General features: G+C 34.3%; 8 protein-coding genes across 8 annotated transcripts; 4 read left to right on the top strand and 4 right to left on the bottom strand.

The window, feature by feature from the left end:
• Positions 1-143: 143 nt before the first annotated feature.
• BX664DRAFT_257445 (uncharacterized protein) lies at positions 144-2,763 on the top strand (the record flags this gene model as incomplete). Its single annotated transcript, XM_051540505.1, has 9 exons — positions 144-186; positions 266-400; positions 719-810; positions 879-984; positions 1,071-1,187; positions 1,309-1,389; positions 1,646-2,134; positions 2,298-2,309; positions 2,387-2,763. 9 exons carry the CDS (start codon positions 144-146, stop codon positions 2,761-2,763), a joined length of 1,452 nt encoding a protein of 483 aa, XP_051403057.1.
• Positions 2,764-3,080: 317 nt separating this feature from the next.
• On the bottom strand, positions 3,081-4,456 carry BX664DRAFT_377967 (guanine nucleotide-binding protein subunit beta-2-like 1). The gene is made up of 3 exons (XM_051548805.1): positions 4,393-4,456; positions 4,119-4,190; positions 3,081-3,993 (listed from the first exon to the last, which is right to left on the bottom strand). Exons 1-3 carry the CDS (start codon positions 4,424-4,426, stop codon positions 3,149-3,151), a joined length of 951 nt encoding a protein of 316 aa, XP_051403056.1. The 5' UTR covers positions 4,427-4,456; the 3' UTR covers positions 3,081-3,148.
• Positions 4,457-4,612: 156 nt separating this feature from the next.
• Positions 4,613-6,759, top strand: BX664DRAFT_291977 (Phytochelatin synthase-domain-containing protein; the record flags this gene model as incomplete). Its single annotated transcript, XM_051541965.1, has 3 exons — positions 4,613-5,135; positions 5,212-5,283; positions 5,368-6,759. 3 exons carry the CDS (start codon positions 4,616-4,618, stop codon positions 6,429-6,431), a joined length of 1,656 nt encoding a protein of 551 aa, XP_051403055.1. The 3' UTR covers positions 6,432-6,759.
• A 678-nt stretch (positions 6,760-7,437) lies between these two features.
• BX664DRAFT_377965 (uncharacterized protein) lies at positions 7,438-8,724 on the top strand (the record flags this gene model as incomplete). The annotated part of the gene is made up of 2 exons (XM_051548804.1): positions 7,438-7,805; positions 7,971-8,724. 2 exons carry the CDS (start codon positions 7,438-7,440, stop codon positions 8,722-8,724), a joined length of 1,122 nt encoding a protein of 373 aa, XP_051403054.1.
• A 46-nt stretch (positions 8,725-8,770) lies between these two features.
• On the bottom strand, positions 8,771-9,886 carry BX664DRAFT_324954 (nucleophile aminohydrolase). The gene is made up of 5 exons (XM_051543929.1): positions 9,752-9,886; positions 9,478-9,667; positions 9,289-9,418; positions 9,108-9,214; positions 8,771-9,009 (listed from the first exon to the last, which is right to left on the bottom strand). The coding sequence occupies exons 1-5, from the start codon at positions 9,829-9,831 to the stop codon at positions 8,821-8,823; spliced, it is 696 nt and encodes a 231-aa protein (XP_051403053.1). The 5' UTR covers positions 9,832-9,886; the 3' UTR covers positions 8,771-8,820.
• Positions 9,887-10,003: 117 nt separating this feature from the next.
• Positions 10,004-11,600, bottom strand: BX664DRAFT_324951 (malate dehydrogenase, NAD-dependent). The gene is made up of 5 exons (XM_051543928.1): positions 11,319-11,600; positions 11,205-11,226; positions 10,912-11,075; positions 10,314-10,833; positions 10,004-10,242 (listed from the first exon to the last, which is right to left on the bottom strand). Exons 1-5 carry the CDS (start codon positions 11,519-11,521, stop codon positions 10,144-10,146), a joined length of 1,008 nt encoding a protein of 335 aa, XP_051403052.1. The 5' UTR covers positions 11,522-11,600; the 3' UTR covers positions 10,004-10,143.
• Positions 11,601-11,751: 151 nt separating this feature from the next.
• On the bottom strand, positions 11,752-13,269 carry BX664DRAFT_324945 (Ribokinase-like protein). The gene is made up of 6 exons (XM_051543927.1): positions 13,241-13,269; positions 12,903-13,187; positions 12,748-12,834; positions 12,564-12,675; positions 12,102-12,498; positions 11,752-12,003 (listed from the first exon to the last, which is right to left on the bottom strand). The coding sequence occupies exons 1-6, from the start codon at positions 13,256-13,258 to the stop codon at positions 11,844-11,846; spliced, it is 1,059 nt and encodes a 352-aa protein (XP_051403051.1). The 5' UTR covers positions 13,259-13,269; the 3' UTR covers positions 11,752-11,843.
• Positions 13,270-13,571: 302 nt separating this feature from the next.
• On the top strand, positions 13,572-15,792 carry BX664DRAFT_66939 (protein phosphatase 2A regulatory B subunit). The gene is made up of 8 exons (XM_051549687.1): positions 13,572-13,648; positions 13,715-13,817; positions 13,879-14,086; positions 14,211-14,407; positions 14,480-14,683; positions 14,781-15,134; positions 15,189-15,359; positions 15,423-15,792. The coding sequence occupies exons 2-8, from the start codon at positions 13,734-13,736 to the stop codon at positions 15,654-15,656; spliced, it is 1,452 nt and encodes a 483-aa protein (XP_051403050.1). The 5' UTR covers positions 13,572-13,648; positions 13,715-13,733; the 3' UTR covers positions 15,657-15,792.
• The last annotated feature ends 72 nt before the right edge of the window (positions 15,793-15,864 follow it).

The raw sequence follows: 15,864 nt of genomic DNA, 5'->3' as shown, positions 1-15,864 counted from the left end.
ACTTAGCGTTTTTTTTTTTTTTTTTTTTTTTTTTTTTTTTTTTTTTTTTTTTTTTTTTTTTAGTAGTTACTGGAAAAGAAAAGGCTGATCCTAATTTACATGACAACTCGATTTATAATCGTTTTCGTGGTTTTGCCGCTGGTATGGTATCTGGAGTCACAAAGTTAGCAGTTGGTCATCCTTTTGGTAAAAGAATATTATTTATATATTCAAGTTAGTAAAAAAAAAAAATTAATTTACTTTTTTATTTTAATAAAAATGATAGATACTATCAAAGTACGATTACAAACGAGTACAGCTGCAGAAGGACGATTCAAAGGACCAATTGACTGTTTAATGAAAACTATTAAATTAGAAGGACCTCGTGCTCTATATAGAGGAAGTACTCCACCACTGGTTGGTTGGGCTTTTATGGATAGTATCATGTAAGGTAAAAAAAAAAAAAGGATATCACGATAAGGGCAATGAAAATGATATATCATTATTTTTTTTTTTTTAACAAGGTTAGGAACATTGCATAACGCTCGTATTTTACAGCAACGCATGAATGGTGATCGACCTCTATCTACATTTCAACATGGTTTGGCAGGTTTAGCAGGTGGACTTACAGTATCTTTTGTGGCCACTCCAGTTGAACAAGTCAAGGCTCGATTACAAGTTCAATATGATGCAGCCACCAAAGTTTATTCAGGTCCTATCGATTGTGTACGCAAGATAGTCCGTAATAATGGTATTCAGGGTTTATGGACTGGATTACTTCCAACTATGGCATTTCGAAGCTGGTTCTTTGTCTTTTGGGGATCTTATGATGTAAAATTATTGATATAAAATAGAATCACCTCCCTCATCATATATATTTATGTATTTGTTCTTTATAGGTATTTGTACGAGAATTGAAGAAACAAGGATTATCAGATGGTTCAGTTACTTTTATTGCTGGTGGATTAAGTGCAACTTTATTTTGGATTGGTGCTTTCCCATCTGGTAAGTACAACTATATATATATATATATATATATAACTATATACGACTCACCTTTTTGTTTGGATGTATTTTTATTGTAACAATAGATTTAGTCAAAAATACCTATATGACTCAGCCTGACATAGTCCCAAAAAAATACCCTACAGCTACTTCTGTCATGAAATATATTTATCAAACAGCTGGTTTACGAGGATTCTATAGAGGTAATTTAAAGATACAAAAAGGAAAATGCGGGTAGATGGCGGAGATTTGTTGAGTACAAAAGTTGATTAACGTATACTCTTCTCTTCCTCTCTCTCTCTTTTTTTTTTTTTTTTATAATAGGTTTTGGTCCTAGTTTGTTACGAAGCTTCCCAACAAATGCTGCTGCTGTATTTATGTTTGAAAAAACGATGCATATCTTAGGTGGAGAAGTTAAACATTAGATATAGATTGGTATAGATATAATAGAAAATCAAAAGGTTTGCAGTGTAGAACATTCTTGATATCAAATCAAGCAATTTTTTTTTATCATTTCCAGTCATCTTTTTTATATTCCGACACGAATGTATATCAAATAAAAAAAAACAAAAACAAAAATGGGCTTTTTTATTTCTTTTCTTTCTTTCATTATTTTTTTCTTCTTTTCTTCTTTTTATATATATTATGGATTTCGTTAAAGATCTTGATAATCGACTATTATTTGCTGTACCAAAGAAAGGTCGTCTTTATGAACAATGCTTACAACTTTTACAAGGTTCTGACATTCACTTCAATCGTCGATCACGACAAGATATTGCTCTTAGCACCAATCTACCAGTTGCTTTGATCTTCCTCCCTGCTGCTGATATTCCCAAATATGTAGCTGAAGGTAATGTGGACTTGGGAATTACTGGTCAAGATATGGTGGAAGAAAACGAAGTCAAGGATAAGGTAACTGAACTCATGGAACTTGGATTTGGTCAATGTCGACTATGTGTACAAGTACCTGTCAAGGGAGAACATCAAACTTTGGAATCTTTATGTGGAAAGCGTATTGTCACTAGCTTTGATGCTTTTGCTCGTAAGGTCTTTGAACCTTTAGATGCTAAAAATGGAAAGAAGACTACTATCAATTATGTCTCTGGATCTGTAGAAGCTGCTTGTGCTTTAGGTCTCGCCGATGGTATCAGTAAGTAACTACAAAATATAAATGAATAATTATAATAATAATAATAATAAAAAAAGGAATGTTATGATTTCATGATATTTGTTATAGTTACTAATTCACTTTATTTTTTTTTTTTATATATATGTATCTCTTCCTTTTTTATTTCTATATTAATTCTTAATAGTCGATCTTGTTGGTACGTATTAACAATATATCTTGGTTATTTTGGTTTACATCCCATTGACTGACTCATTTTCCTTTTTTGTTATTTAGAATCTGGTGAAACAATGCGAGCTGCGGGTCTTCACGATATTCACACTTTGATGACAACCGAATCAGTATTGATTGGCAACAAGAATTCTACACATCAAGATCTTATTACCAAATTGACCTCTCGTATTCGCGGTGTTATCACAGCTTCCAAGTACGTTCTTTGTACCTACAATATTGAACGTCAAAATTTGGCATCAGCTGTCAAGATCACTCCTGGACGTCAAGGCCCTACTATTTCAAGTTTGGATTCTCACGAAGGTTGGGTGGCTGTCTCTTCTATGATCGAAAAGAAACTCAAGGGTGATATTATGGATGCTTTAAGTGATGTAGGTGCTACTGATATTCTAGTGATGGGTTTTACCAATTGCCGGGTTTAGAAAATTATGATAGATTGTATAGATTTTTTTTTTTTTGACAAATTGTATCCAATAAAAGACTTATTATTTATACACATGGAAATCTACTAATATAGATGAAACATAGCCAGTATTTGATACATATTGATTTGTTATTTTTTTGGGATTACTCGAACAAAGGAGGACAATCATCAACTTTTTGATCATGATCATCATCATTCGAAATACCCATTATTTAATAATAATAACCATTTATCATCTACCATCCTCATCCATCAAACATCATTATATCAAATTATCCACGATCACAATATCATACACAAATAGTATACATATATATTTTTTTTTAATTGAAGACAGGTCCGTTTATTTCAAAACAAAAAAAGGAAAAAAAAAGAAGTTAAATTTAAAGAGTACGAGAGACAACCCAGACACGGATGAGATTATCAGTGTAACCAGAGAAGAGAGTAGAACCATCGGCAGACCATGCGAGAGACAAAGCTTGAGGAACCAAAGCACGACCCTTACCAACTTGAGTGAAATCAGGACGGAGTTCATCAACAATAGACTTGGATTCCAAATCCCAGACCTTGATAGAAGAAGCAGTGGCAGCACACAACCAGTAACGATTAGGAGAGAAAGTCAAAGCATTGACAACATCACCAGCTTCAAGAGAGTACAAGTGCTTGTATTCGTTCAAATCCCACAACATGACAACACCATCCTTACCAGCGGAAGCACAGAGAGAACCATCAGGAGACACAGTAACAGTGCTGACATAACCGTTGTGACCGACAAAGTTGGCCTTGAGCTTAAGTTTGGTCAAATCCCACACCTTGACGATCTTGTCCCAGCCACCAGAGATGATCACAGGGTTAGCAGGGTTAGGAGAGAAACGAACGCAGGAAACCCATTCAGAGTGGCCGTCTTCGGTAATGTTGTACTTGCATTCACCAAGAGTGTTCCACAACTTGATGGACTTGTCACGAGAACCAGAAACGATTTGACGGTTGTCAGCAGAGAAAGCAACAGAGAGAACATCCTTGGTGTGACCAATGAAGCGACGGGTAGTAACACCGGAAGCAAGATCCCACAATCTCAAAGAATTATCCCAAGAGGCAGACAAAGCAAATTGACCATCGGAAGAAATGGCAATATCTTCAACAAAGTGGTTGTGTCCAGTCAAGGCCTTGCGAGGAACACCATAGTTAACTTCGTCCTTGGTCAAGTGCCAGACAATGATAGACTTGTCTATTCAATAGTAATAATAATAATAAATAATATCAATATTCCATTTTTTTTTCCTTTCCATCGATAATCCGTTTATCGTCTATGCAGTTGTCGTTTCTATTTTATTTCATATCCCAATTTCTTACCACGAGAGGCAGACAAGACCATGTCAGGAGCTTCAGCAGTAGTAGCAATGGCAGTGACCCAGTTGCCATGACCTTTTTAATATGTTAAAAGTTATTATCGTAAATAATGCGCATCATAAAAAAAAAAAAAAAAAAAAAAAAAGAGAGAGAGAGGTCTATTAGTTGATCGTTTCTATATCTTTACTATTGTGTCATTTCATCCATCCATCCATCCATCCATCCATCCGTCTATTCACATATATTTCTCGTAATAAAATAAATAATCCTTCCATACCTTCAAGGGTACCACGAAGAGTAAGAGTGTCCATTATTCGCAATAAAGAAAAGAGGAAGTTCCTTCGTTATTCAGCATGGTGCTGGAGCAAAAAGATTCATAAGCGGAGAGTGAATTCTGACCGAATGTATAAGAAAAAAAAAAAAAAGGGTCAACTTTTTTGTTCTCTTTTTTTTTTTTTCTTTTTTTCCTTTTTTTTTTTTTTTTAATAAAAAATAAGGTCATGTGTATGAAAGCCTTTACTTCTTCTTTACGATTACATTCAAGGAAAAAAGTCAATAAAGAATTACCCTTGAAGACTACTCCATTATGTGCCAATTGTTCAAGAAGTATATCAACTACTACAGCCAAATCTACCAACTTGGACAAAGTCAACAAAAGACCTGACAGTATTCCACCTTTATCACAACAACTTGACCAACAAAGTAAGCATTCATTCAATTCTTCTTCAGAACCATCTTCAGTCAATGTATCGTCTTCTTCAACACATATACCTTCACCTCCTCCAGCCAACCCTACTGCAGCTTTTCAGGATCTTCTTGGTCTCAATAATGACTCCAATCGTGATTTGGAAAACACTTTTTATCAACGGGAACTTCCAGCAACATTAGTTCGTTTTTCTTCTGATAAGGGCAAGTCTCTGTTTAGAGAATCTATGGAATTGGGTTTTGCTGAAGCATTCTTTCCTCTAACTGGTAACTTTACAACTCAATCGGAACCTGCTTATTGTGGTCCTAGCTCTTGTAAGTTATATATATATATATATATAACTTTTTCTTATGATGACTAATCTATTTATTCCTATATATTTATTTATAGTGGCTATGGTGCTGAATGCTTTAGAAGTGGATCCTAAGAGAAAGTGGAAAGGAAACTGGCGCTGGTATTCTGGTATGAAAAAAAAAAAAGGTCATAGATCAACAATAATGATAGATAGGTTTTTATTAATTCAATTTTTTTTTTTTTTATTATTAGATGAACTCTTGGATTGTTGTTTGTCTAAAGAAGAAATGAAAATAAATGGGATTACTTTTGACAAGTTTGCCTGTCTTGCCAAGTGTCATAGTGAAGTGATAGCCAAACGAGCTCCAACATTTAGCTTTGATGAATTTCAAAAAGATGTGATCGATGTGACAGCACGTTCAGACAAGTTTTTGGTTGTATCATTTTCTCGAAAAACACTTGGTCAAACTGGGGATGGACATTTCTCTCCTATTGGTGCTTACAACCCTGATAGCAAGATGGTATTGGTTCTGGATACTGCTCGATACAAATACCCTAGTTATTGGTGTCCTATTGATACTTTATATGAATCTATGAATCCCGTGGATAAGGAAACCGGTCGACCTCGTGGTTACTTTTTGATCAGTTACGACATAGAACATCCTCCTGTCCGTCTTTGCAATCCCACTCAACAAAACAATAAAACAACATCAACAGGATTACAGTCATCATCATCATCCATCGTCCCTACTTTACTGAATTGGTCTACCATTGCTCAAACATTCTGTAAACGTATACCTGAAAATATGTGGTTGGAAAAGCCAAGATCATTAGAACATGCAATTCAAGTGGTCCTTCGTAATGTTCCTCCTGAATTCACTCGGATTTTGGCCAGTCAATCTATGGCATCGTCAAAGGCCTATTCAGAACAACAGCACCAACCCGATCAAGCCAAAAATTACATTCGACTTCTTTTGCAAGATACGACAAAATCTCCTCTGTATCCAATTGTGTTCAAAACTCTTTACCCAAGTCAACCATCACCACCATTGATTGATAATAATGGAGACCAACAAGTAGATCAACATGCTGCTTTTGCAACTCTCTTTATCTTAGGATCACCACGCATGTTGTACAGCTCACTTCCTCGTGATTTGCAAGACACATTAATAGGCTACCGACAAGAAGAATATATGACAGATGTGGTGAAAAGAGAAGTGGATCGTATATCTCAAGAAGTCAAGGAACTGACCAAGGCATTCTGTACCTGTGGACCTGGATGGACAAAAGAAGAAAATCCTCCTTCTTGTTGTTAATTAGTTAGCTAGTTAGCTTTACTTATGATGAATTAGACCATTTGTTCCTTCGATTCCACCCTTTATTATTTATACTATAACATTTTTTTTTTTTTTTTAGATCTGCATATGATATCATTATCTTTTTTTTTTTATTGTTGTAAACAAATCATCCTTAATAAAGAACCCAAAATGAGAAAATCTAATTTTTTTTTTATTCCATGTATTTGTGTTCATATCAACATTACTTGCAATAAGAATATAAGATTGTTTATGTACGCTTGGTTATATACTTTTTTTTTCCCATCATAAAATATGTTAAAGAGCATGATGATGATGATAATGATGATACGTGGAGTAGGTGATTTGGCGTTTTGACGCAAAGAGGCCAAAAGGACTATGTCCCACTACCACTCAGGAGCATATATCACACGCACTGTCCACAAAAATTGTTTAAAAAAAAAAAGAAAGCGGGCAACCTACTACTTGCATATATTTTTTTAATGATGATCTTTTAAGGAGGTTGATTTTTTTTTGTCTTTTAAGTTGCATATAGGTGGAATCAATTTGCATTCATAAGAACCAATGTAAAGCTGGGCGAGGAGAGGAAGCATAAAAAAAAAAAAAAGGAGTGGATGAGATAAAGAAAGCATCATTCCCTATTTTGGATTTGATTCTGCTTTCATGACATACGTCTGTGGGCATCGAAATGAAAAGGAATGTTTCCCCCTTCTCCTTCTTCTCCTTTGACTAAAAGAAAAAAAAACTCCGTGATGAATCAAACAATTTACATCATCATCATCATAATTATCACTACCTTGATGTTGATGTGTTAGATATTAATAATCGACAAGACAAAGAATTTAATGATTGATATGTTGGATTTCTCAACTTTTTTTTTTTCTTTTTTTTTTTTTTTTTTTTTATTATTCTTCTGATCAGTCACGTAAATCATCAAGACCATTCTCTCTTTTTTTATTTATTTATTTTTTATTTGTGTTTTTTTCTTTATATTATTTCATCATCAATGACGATTCATCCAGAACAACAACATCTTGTCATCCAATTACCTGAGCTGATCAGTCAAATTTTATGGTTCCTTGCTCCTTATCATTCTTCCGCTCAACCTACCATCCTTCATCGAAAGAAACGTTTGTTACATCCCTGTCTTTTTGTCAATCGCTTATGGCATGATTGCACCGTGCGTCATCTATGGAAAAATGTGGTATTTGAAGATACCATTGCTGATTTGACTGCACTACAGAAATTCACAAGCGTTTTAAGCCAAACACCCATCATCCCGAAGACTCTTCCCATTTCAGTATCATCCTCTACGCTGTCATCCTTATCTATCCCTTTCCATCATCATCATCATCATCGGATCTCCATCTCTAAGTGCACCATAAAAAAGAAAGCAACCATACCTTCTTTGTCAACACCTTTAATATCACCACCACCATCATCACCACCACCATCATCATCATCATCATCATTATCATCATCATTATCATCATCATTATCATCATCATCATCATCATCATTATCATCATCATCATCTAGGCATGATCTCTACCGACAAGTCTTGCGCTCCCTGACACTCCGGCGTCTCAAGGACAAGGATGTCCACTTCACACTAATGCAACTAGCAAAACATACCAAATACGTGGAGCGACTAGAGTTGTACATCTGCGACGGGATTCAAGATGATGCGGTGATGACACTGATAAGTCATAGCGGACGGTATCTGACGCATGTATCGCTTGCGGGATGTTGCCAAGTAACGGATGCGACGGTGTTGAAGCTAGCACGCGATGTCCCACAACTGACACATCTGGATGTGCGTGCGTGTGGGCAAATCTCAGACATCAGCTTGATCCCTTTGGCCACAGGTTGTCCTCAACTGACCCATCTCAACGTTGGCCGTGTCAAAGAAAGCCAACGCATTACCAGTCAAGCCATCATCTGCATCGCCCAACATACACAAGTCAAAGTGCTTGGTTTGGCTGGTTGTGCCATTGATGATGATGCTATCATTGCCCTCGCTCATTATCGTCGTGGTGCCCTGGAACGTATTTCCGTCAACCATTGTCAACAACTCACCAATCATGCCATCCACGCTCTGCGTGATCATTGCCTCAACTTGCTTGTCTTTGAAATGAAGGAGTGTTATTTGATCGATGATTGGTCTACTGTCGATTGCTTGGTCGCAAGAAACGTCTTGCTCACTTTGAATGATCATCAAAAAAGATTATGTCTTGCTTGGGGTCAACGTCGTGGAAAAGACATTCTCGTCAAAGCACCTATCAAATCATAATAATTATAGATCATCCCATATCAAAAAAAAAAAAAAAAAATCAATAGAATAAAAAAAAAATATACTTTATTTCGACTACTAAAAAAAAAAAAAAGGCTAATCCTTTTTCAAAGGGTAATGTTGTACTTCCACAGGTTGATTCTTTCTAATGATACAGATTTGAAGGTTGTCGCCAGTATATATATCACGTTCAGTAGCTGATGTAAAGGCATCCTTGACAATCCTCAGTACTTCGTCCAGTTCCAAAGGTTCCTTAGATGCATTTTGTTGATTCTTGCGATTCACCTAATTTTTTTTTTTTAAAAAAAAAAAATTGAACTAGAGGATGAGTGCTCCTTTATACAAATATATATATATATATATATATTATATCAAAAGTTTACCTGGTTATCAAGGAATGGTTGAATCAAAGCAGAGGCAGATCCTGATGCTCGTGCCAATTCTCGTTCATAAGAACCAATAGCATCATAACAGTATACACCACCTTTACCTATCAAATCCAAAAAAAAAGAAATGGCAAGTTGATCATACTTCCTATATATAAATATCTGTGTGTATATTTACCATTTTCATCTACACCACCCAAAACACAAAACGCATAGTAAGGGAAGAATCGTCGTTGATATAATGTGTTTGAAAGCATTTGAGCCAAGGCATCACAAGACATATCCTTATCGTGTGCGAATTTGTACCACTATTAAAACAATAATGAGATTTATTATATACAAGTATTGTTTTGATATTATTACTTACCTTCAATCGTTGTTCCAATACCTTTTTCAAAGTCAAACCATCAGCATGGAATCCATTCATGGCAATAACAGATGTGTCGGATAAAACGTATGCTTTTGGTGATGTTCGTGAATTAATACTATATCCAGTGCTTTGTCTTGTATCTGCGGCAATCACACAAAAGTCTTCGCCTGCAATAGCCACGCTGGTTCTAATAATAATAAAAAAAAGAGAGAGAGAAAAAAAAATTACATATCAAAAGTTTCAATTGTTTTTTTTTTTCTCCTTTAATTACCCTCCATTATCATCATAAGGTTCAAATCGATGTTCGATGGGAACAGACATGCCATCATGTGGTTCGGATGCAGAAATCATAGTGTATCAAGTAGTGTTGATTTATGTATGTTTTTGATGAGAGATAAAAAAAAAAATGAAAAAGAAAGAAAAGAGAAAAATGAAAAAAAAGGGAAAAACATTTTTTCAACATGACGCGTCCCAGTTGGACGACTTGCGTATTCGTACCCCGCACTAGATGGATCACTTGCAATTATTGACAAACAATGTATTGTTTATTTTTATTATATTACATCAATGTAAGATTTCCAAAGGATAACAAAATAATAATATATAACATAACTAAACTAATCCAATTTTCAATCTACACTAAACTATCTAATCCAAATCAACTTAGAAAGAGTTACCCTTGGCAATGTTCTTCTTGAGTTCGGGAATGGCAGCATCGATCAACTTTTGTTCATATTCAGAGATTTCACCAAGACCATGGATCTATCAAAAAAAAAAAAAAAAAAAAAAAATTCAATGATGAGGATAAGGAGAATGATTTTTTTTTAAATTACCTTTTCAGCACCATTGGGACCCAATTCCACAAGGGAAGAGAAGTATTCAACACCTTCCTTGGCAAACACATCAGACTTCACAAAGGTGGGTTCAACAATGTTCTTCTTACCACCGACAGTAGCTTCCAAGACAGAGTTAGCGAAACGAGCACCAGCGAAAGCCATGGACAAAGTAGCAGAACCAGTACCATCCTTAGCCTTGACCACTTCATCACCACCGAATTGAATACGGTGAGTAAGAGCATCCAATTCTTCCTTGGTGAAATCGAGACCAGTTTGAGACAAAAGAGGAACAATGGTCACACCAGAGTGACCACCAACAACAGTGACCTTGACATCCTTGGGATCAAGGTTCTTGACTTCAGCAACAAAGCGAGAAGCACGAACGACATCCAAAGTAGTAACACCATACAATCGCTTGGGGTCAAACACACCAGCCTTCTTCAACACTTCAGCAAAGATGGGAACAGTGGAGTTAACAGGGTTAGAGATGATAAGGATGTGAGCCTTGGGGCAGTACCTAATAAAATAACGGTCAGTATTCAGATGTTTTTTATATAAATCTTCATATGAACCCCTCTTTCCGTAAATTACTTACTTGGCAGCAGCTTCAGCAAGACCTTGAACAATGGAGGCATTGGTGTTGAACAAATCATCACGGGTCATACCAGGCTTACGGGGAACACCAGCAGGGATAACAACAACATGAGCATCTTCAAGAGCAGCCTTCAAACCGTCGTTAGCGGGAGTATGACCAGTCACCTATAGAAATGAAATGAAACCAATATATCTATTATTGACACGTCTTATGTTCCTTTCTTTTCCTCTTTTTTTTTATTTTTGTTTTTATTTTTTATTTTTATTTTTTATTTTTATTTTTTTTTGCCTTACCTTGGAGTTAGTATTGATGTGGCTACAGAGAAAGAGAAAAATAAATAAATAAATAAATAAATGAAGTTTTCAAAAATACAAAACCATGTAATAATTTGATCCTTTTTTTTTTACCTCAAGTCAGCGGCAACACCGGGAGTGTTGACGATATCATAGAGAGACAAGTGGGAAACATGAGGATTTTCCTTCAACAAAAGAGAAAGAGGTTGACCAATACCACCGGCAGCACCAAGGACAGCGACCTTGGAAAGGTTAGCAGCAGAAGTAGAGAAAGCACGCTTGGCGGCGAAAGCAGAGGCACGAGTGGCAGCGAACATGTTGTGAAAATAAAAAGTTAAAAAGATGAAGAAAGAGAAAAAAGAAAAAAAGAAAAAAGAATGACACACACCATTTAGGCTTTCTCCCCTTCAAAAAAAAAAAAAAAAAAAAAAAAAAAAAAAAAAAAACCACTACCCATGTTCACAGTCACCTCTTCCTGCCATCGACGACGGGACTTAAAAATGTTATCGGTTCATCATTTTGGATATCACCGTGATTCATCAGGAACGAAAAAAAAGTTCGGAAAAAAGTTAAGAAAAAAAAAGAATGAATATGATCTTCATTAATATGTAACTAAAATACAACAATTTTTAAACTATTTTATAATAATAAATCTTTATCAATTAATGGACTAACCGCTAAATCTGATTGTAAAGTTCGGATTGCTGCTTGTTGACCAAAAGGAATAATTCGTTGCCATATATTGAGATCTTCAGGGAAAGGGTTTTTCACCAGATTGGCTAAGATAGTACCCACAAAACTTAAAAAAAAAAAAAATAAGGGTAATACAAAAGTGATGGATTCGTAGATTAGTCAATCAATTGTCTTAATATATATATATATATATATTTGTCTTACCTATCTCCAGCTCCAGTAACACTTTTGACAGTATCAGGATCCAAAAATTCGGGTGTAAAATAATGCATAGACTTTTGATGTTTTTGACCTTGTTTTGGTCCCACATATAGACAACCATATTCGCCTAACTTGGTGATAATATGAGGAATATAATTGGAGAGATATAATGCATCTGGTAATGTTTGATGTGCTATTGGTGGAGCATTGGTTGGTAGTACGGGATATTGTAACATTGATTTTTCGGTGGATGATGATTGAAATCGTGTTTTCGCTTGATCTACCATACCTTCTAGTTCAAATTGATTTGGTGATGTATATTGTATGGCTCCAGATAATAGAGTTTTTGATGAATCAAAGATCTTGAGTGATTTTGGTATAGAAGTAGGTTCAAAAAATGCTATAAAAGAATATCATAAGGATCAAAATCAAGTATAATTGGTAAGTATAATAATAGATAATTACCAGGTACACCAAAGGATACACATGTAGAAGTTACCATTTCCATTGCTTTTGCTGTAATATTGCCATCAAAACATACTAAGGATGGATGGAATTTTTTAAACACATCTTGAAGCTATTTGATTTAATCAAATATAAAATTAATTTCACCATAGTTTGTTACAATGTGTTCTTCTTATATACTGACCTTATTCATCGATAATGAGTCAAAAATATCCATATCAGCTACAGCAGTAATTAATTGACCATCCTTGGAATGAAAAGCATTGTATACCTAAGAAAAAAAAAAAAAAGAATAAGTTCAGTAATAATAATAAAAATAAAAATATGCATATATCTTACTGCTGTTGCTTTGGTAGGTAAGACATCTAATAATGAGGTATCCATATTCATATCTGTCATTCCTTTAAGTATAGTAGAACCAGCCAAGTCATTACCAATAGCAGAATATAAGATGGAAGAAGTACCAGTTCTTAAAGCAGCTTCACACACATTACGACCTACACCACCTAAAGTTTGTCTAACAATACCAGGAGTAGAAGTATGTAATAATGATTGAATACCATTATTAGTATTAGTAGAAGCAGTTGCAGTAATATCTAGTGCAACACCTCCAATAACTAATAACTAGAAACAATAAAGTAAATAAATATAAAAAAAGTATATAATAGAATATTTACCGGTCTTTGGTAAAACATGAAAAAAAAAAAAAAAAGGTGGAAGGAGAAACGTTAAGTTGCCGCTCTTCCCCCATTTTTTTTTTTTTTTATCATTGAAAATTGGCGGCGGTAGTTGTTTCCTTTTTCTTCCCTTCATTTTAAAGCAAAAAAAAAAAAAAGAAGAAAAAAAGAAAAAAAAAGACCCAAAAAAAAAGAAGGCCATTGTCTTCCTTCTTCCACAGGTTTTCCTCCCATTTTTTTATTTTATTACTTGTTTTTATCTTCATCTGACTTTTATCTATCTATCTTCCTTTCTTTCTTTCTTTTCTTTTCTATTCTTTCTCCCCACTTTTACCCATCATCTTTTTTTTTTTTTTTTTACAGTCATCTCGAACTCCTTGTCCATCTTGAATAGTCAAAACAAACTAAGTATGATGAAAATATACTATATTATTAAGTTGATGATCTTATATACTTATTTATATTTATTATTAGTTCATCTTTTATATATATCATGGTTAATCCAGTTTCCCCAACAAATCAATTACCGATAGCACCTTCTATTGTGGTTGTTAATACAGAAAGTCATCAAGATATGGTAAGAACAAAAATAAAATAATAATAAAAAGAAGTCTTTTCTCATCTCTTATATTATATAGTCTAAAACTCGTTCACCAGGTGGTGTTTCTTTTATGCATCATGGTGGTAAATCTACTGAACGCGATATTCCAAAAACAGGTGCTTTGAATAGATTAAAGAATGCTCCAAAAGATCAGATCCCTATCAGTAAAGCTCCCAGACGACAAAAATCATCTCGTTTCTACGTGACTGAAAAAGTACAATTGGAAAGAACTCCTGCTTTTCACGGTAAGTTTTTGGTAGATGATGATGGCCTTTTTCTTTCTCTCTCTTTCTCTCTATATATATACTGACAGTTTTTTACTCTTATATATATATATATATATATATATATATATATATATATATATAGAGGTACCTCCTCATTTACGCCAAGATTTATTTATTCAAAAGATTCGACAATGTACAGTGGTATTTGACTTTAGTGATGCCTCAGCTGAACTCAACGAAAAAGAAATCAAACGAAGTACCTTACAAGAAATATTGGAATATATTGTTATGGGTCGGAACGTATTGACTGAAATGGTCTATCCGGAAATTATCAATATGGTAAGACAAAAACCTTTACAAATTATATAAATCCTAATTTTACTCTTTTTATTTTTTTTTCTCTCTCCTTAGTTTGCTATCAACTTGTTCCGTCCTATTCCTCCTCAAGTCAATCCAGTGGGTGATGCTTTTGACCCTGAAGAAGATGAACCTGTATTGGAATTAGCCTGGCCTCATTTACAAGTTGTTTATGAATTCTTTTTACGATTCTTGGAATCACCTGAATTTAATATCAATTATGCTAAAAAACACATTGATCATAAATTTATTCATCAGGTAAAAACTAATAATAATAATAACAAAAAAAAAAAAAAGGAATTTTCCTATTGAATAGCTTTTAATTTTTTTATTTTTATTTTTTATGAATATATAGTTACTGGATTTATTTGATAGTGAGGATCCTCGTGAAAGGGATTTTTTAAAAACAACATTACACCGAATATATGGTAAATTCCTCAACCTTCGTGCATTCATTCGACGATCTATCAACAACATCTTCTTTCAATTCATTTACGAAACCGAACATCATAATGGGATTGCTGAATTATTGGAAATTCTTGGAAGTATCATCAATGGATTTGCTTTGCCTTTGAAAGAAGAACACAAAATCTTTTTGACTCGTGTTTTGATTCCATTACATAAAGTCAAATCTTTGGCTCTTTATCATCCTCAATTGGCTTATTGTGTGGTACAATTTCTTGAAAAGGATCAAACTTTAACTGAAGAGGTAAAGAAAGAAAAAAAAAAGAAGATATTTATACTGATGATGATGATTGTTTAGGTTGTGATGGGATTACTTCGTTATTGGCCAAAGGTGAATAGTCCCAAGGAAGTCATGTTTTTGAATGAAATTGAAGAAATGATGGATATAATTGATGCTTGTGAATTTCAACGAATCATGGTACCTCTTTTCACAAAACTTGGTCAATGTGTCTCAAGTCCTCACTTTCAAGTAAAATAAAAGAAAGAAAAAAAAAATTAGACTGTACTAATGATTCTTTCCCCCTTTTTTTAGGTGGCCGAACGATCATTGTATTATTGGAACAATGATTATATTGTAAGCCTTATTGCTGAAAATATCCAAGTCATTATGCCTATTGTATTCCCTGCCTTGTATCGAACATCAAAAACTCATTGGAATAAGACTATTCTTGGCCTCGTATATACTGCATTGAAATTATGTATGGATATTAACCCCGTCATATTTGATGAATGTGCTAATCAATACAAACTTCAGAGACAATTGTAAGTGAAAAAAAAAAGCGAAACAATAAAAAAATAGAAACTGATCGATTCTGTAGGGAACGCAAACAACAAAAGGAACGTGAAGAAAATTGGAGAATACTAAAAGAGAAGACAAAAGCTGCGTCTGTAGTTGTTTCTTCTTCACTTAGTTATTCATTCCCTGCTAAACAAGGTAAAATAAGGAGAAGGAATGGAAATCAAAAGAACAATAA

The sequence above is a fragment of the Halteromyces radiatus genome (genome assembly GCF_025201355.1).
Source record: "Halteromyces radiatus strain CBS 162.75 chromosome Unknown BX664scaffold_2, whole genome shotgun sequence".
In the NCBI taxonomy this organism is placed as follows: domain Eukaryota; kingdom Fungi; phylum Mucoromycota; class Mucoromycetes; order Mucorales; family Cunninghamellaceae; genus Halteromyces; species Halteromyces radiatus.
The sequence above is the reverse complement of the archived record's forward strand: the minus strand, read 5'-3'. Positions and strand labels throughout refer to the sequence as shown.

Bases quoted from the DNA above. Each gene is read 5' to 3' on its own strand.
- BX664DRAFT_377967 (XM_051548805.1), bottom strand. From the start codon at position 4,426: ATGGACACTCTTACTCTTCGTGGTACCCTTGAAG. The intron at 4,191-4,392 runs GTATGGAAGGAT...CATATTAAAAAG, and splicing joins TCTTCGTGGTACCCTTGAAG to GTCATGGCAACTGGGTCACT. The intron at 3,994-4,118 runs GTAAGAAATTGG...ACTATTGAATAG, and splicing joins GGTCTTGTCTGCCTCTCGTG to ACAAGTCTATCATTGTCTGG.
- BX664DRAFT_324954 (XM_051543929.1), bottom strand. From the start codon at position 9,831: ATGATTTCTGCATCCGAACCACATGATGGCATGTCTGTTCCCATCGAA. The intron at 9,668-9,751 runs GTAATTAAAGGA...TATTATTATTAG, and splicing joins CCTTATGATGATAATGGAGG to AACCAGCGTGGCTATTGCAG. The intron at 9,215-9,288 runs GTAAATATACAC...TGGATTTGATAG, and splicing joins GGGTGGTGTAGATGAAAATG to GTAAAGGTGGTGTATACTGT.
- BX664DRAFT_324951 (XM_051543928.1), bottom strand. From the start codon at position 11,521: ATGTTCGCTGCCACTCGTGCCTCTGCTTTCGCCGCCAAGCGTGCTTTC. The intron at 11,076-11,204 runs GTAAGGCAAAAA...TCATTTCTATAG, and splicing joins ACATCAATACTAACTCCAAG to GTGACTGGTCATACTCCCGC. The intron at 10,243-10,313 runs GTAATTTAAAAA...TTTTTTTGATAG, and splicing joins GTCCCAATGGTGCTGAAAAG to ATCCATGGTCTTGGTGAAAT.
- BX664DRAFT_324945 (XM_051543927.1), bottom strand. The intron at 12,835-12,902 runs GTAAGATATATG...TTTTTTTCTTAG, and splicing joins TACCTACCAAAGCAACAGCA to GTATACAATGCTTTTCATTC. The intron at 12,676-12,747 runs GTCAGTATATAA...TAAATCAAATAG, and splicing joins ACTCATTATCGATGAATAAG to CTTCAAGATGTGTTTAAAAA.
- BX664DRAFT_66939 (XM_051549687.1), top strand. From the start codon at position 13,734: ATGGTTAATCCAGTTTCCCCAACAAATCAATTACCGATAGCACCTTCT. The intron at 13,818-13,878 runs GTAAGAACAAAA...TATATTATATAG, and splicing joins CAGAAAGTCATCAAGATATG to TCTAAAACTCGTTCACCAGG. The intron at 14,408-14,479 runs GTAAGACAAAAA...CTCTCTCCTTAG, and splicing joins ATCCGGAAATTATCAATATG to TTTGCTATCAACTTGTTCCG.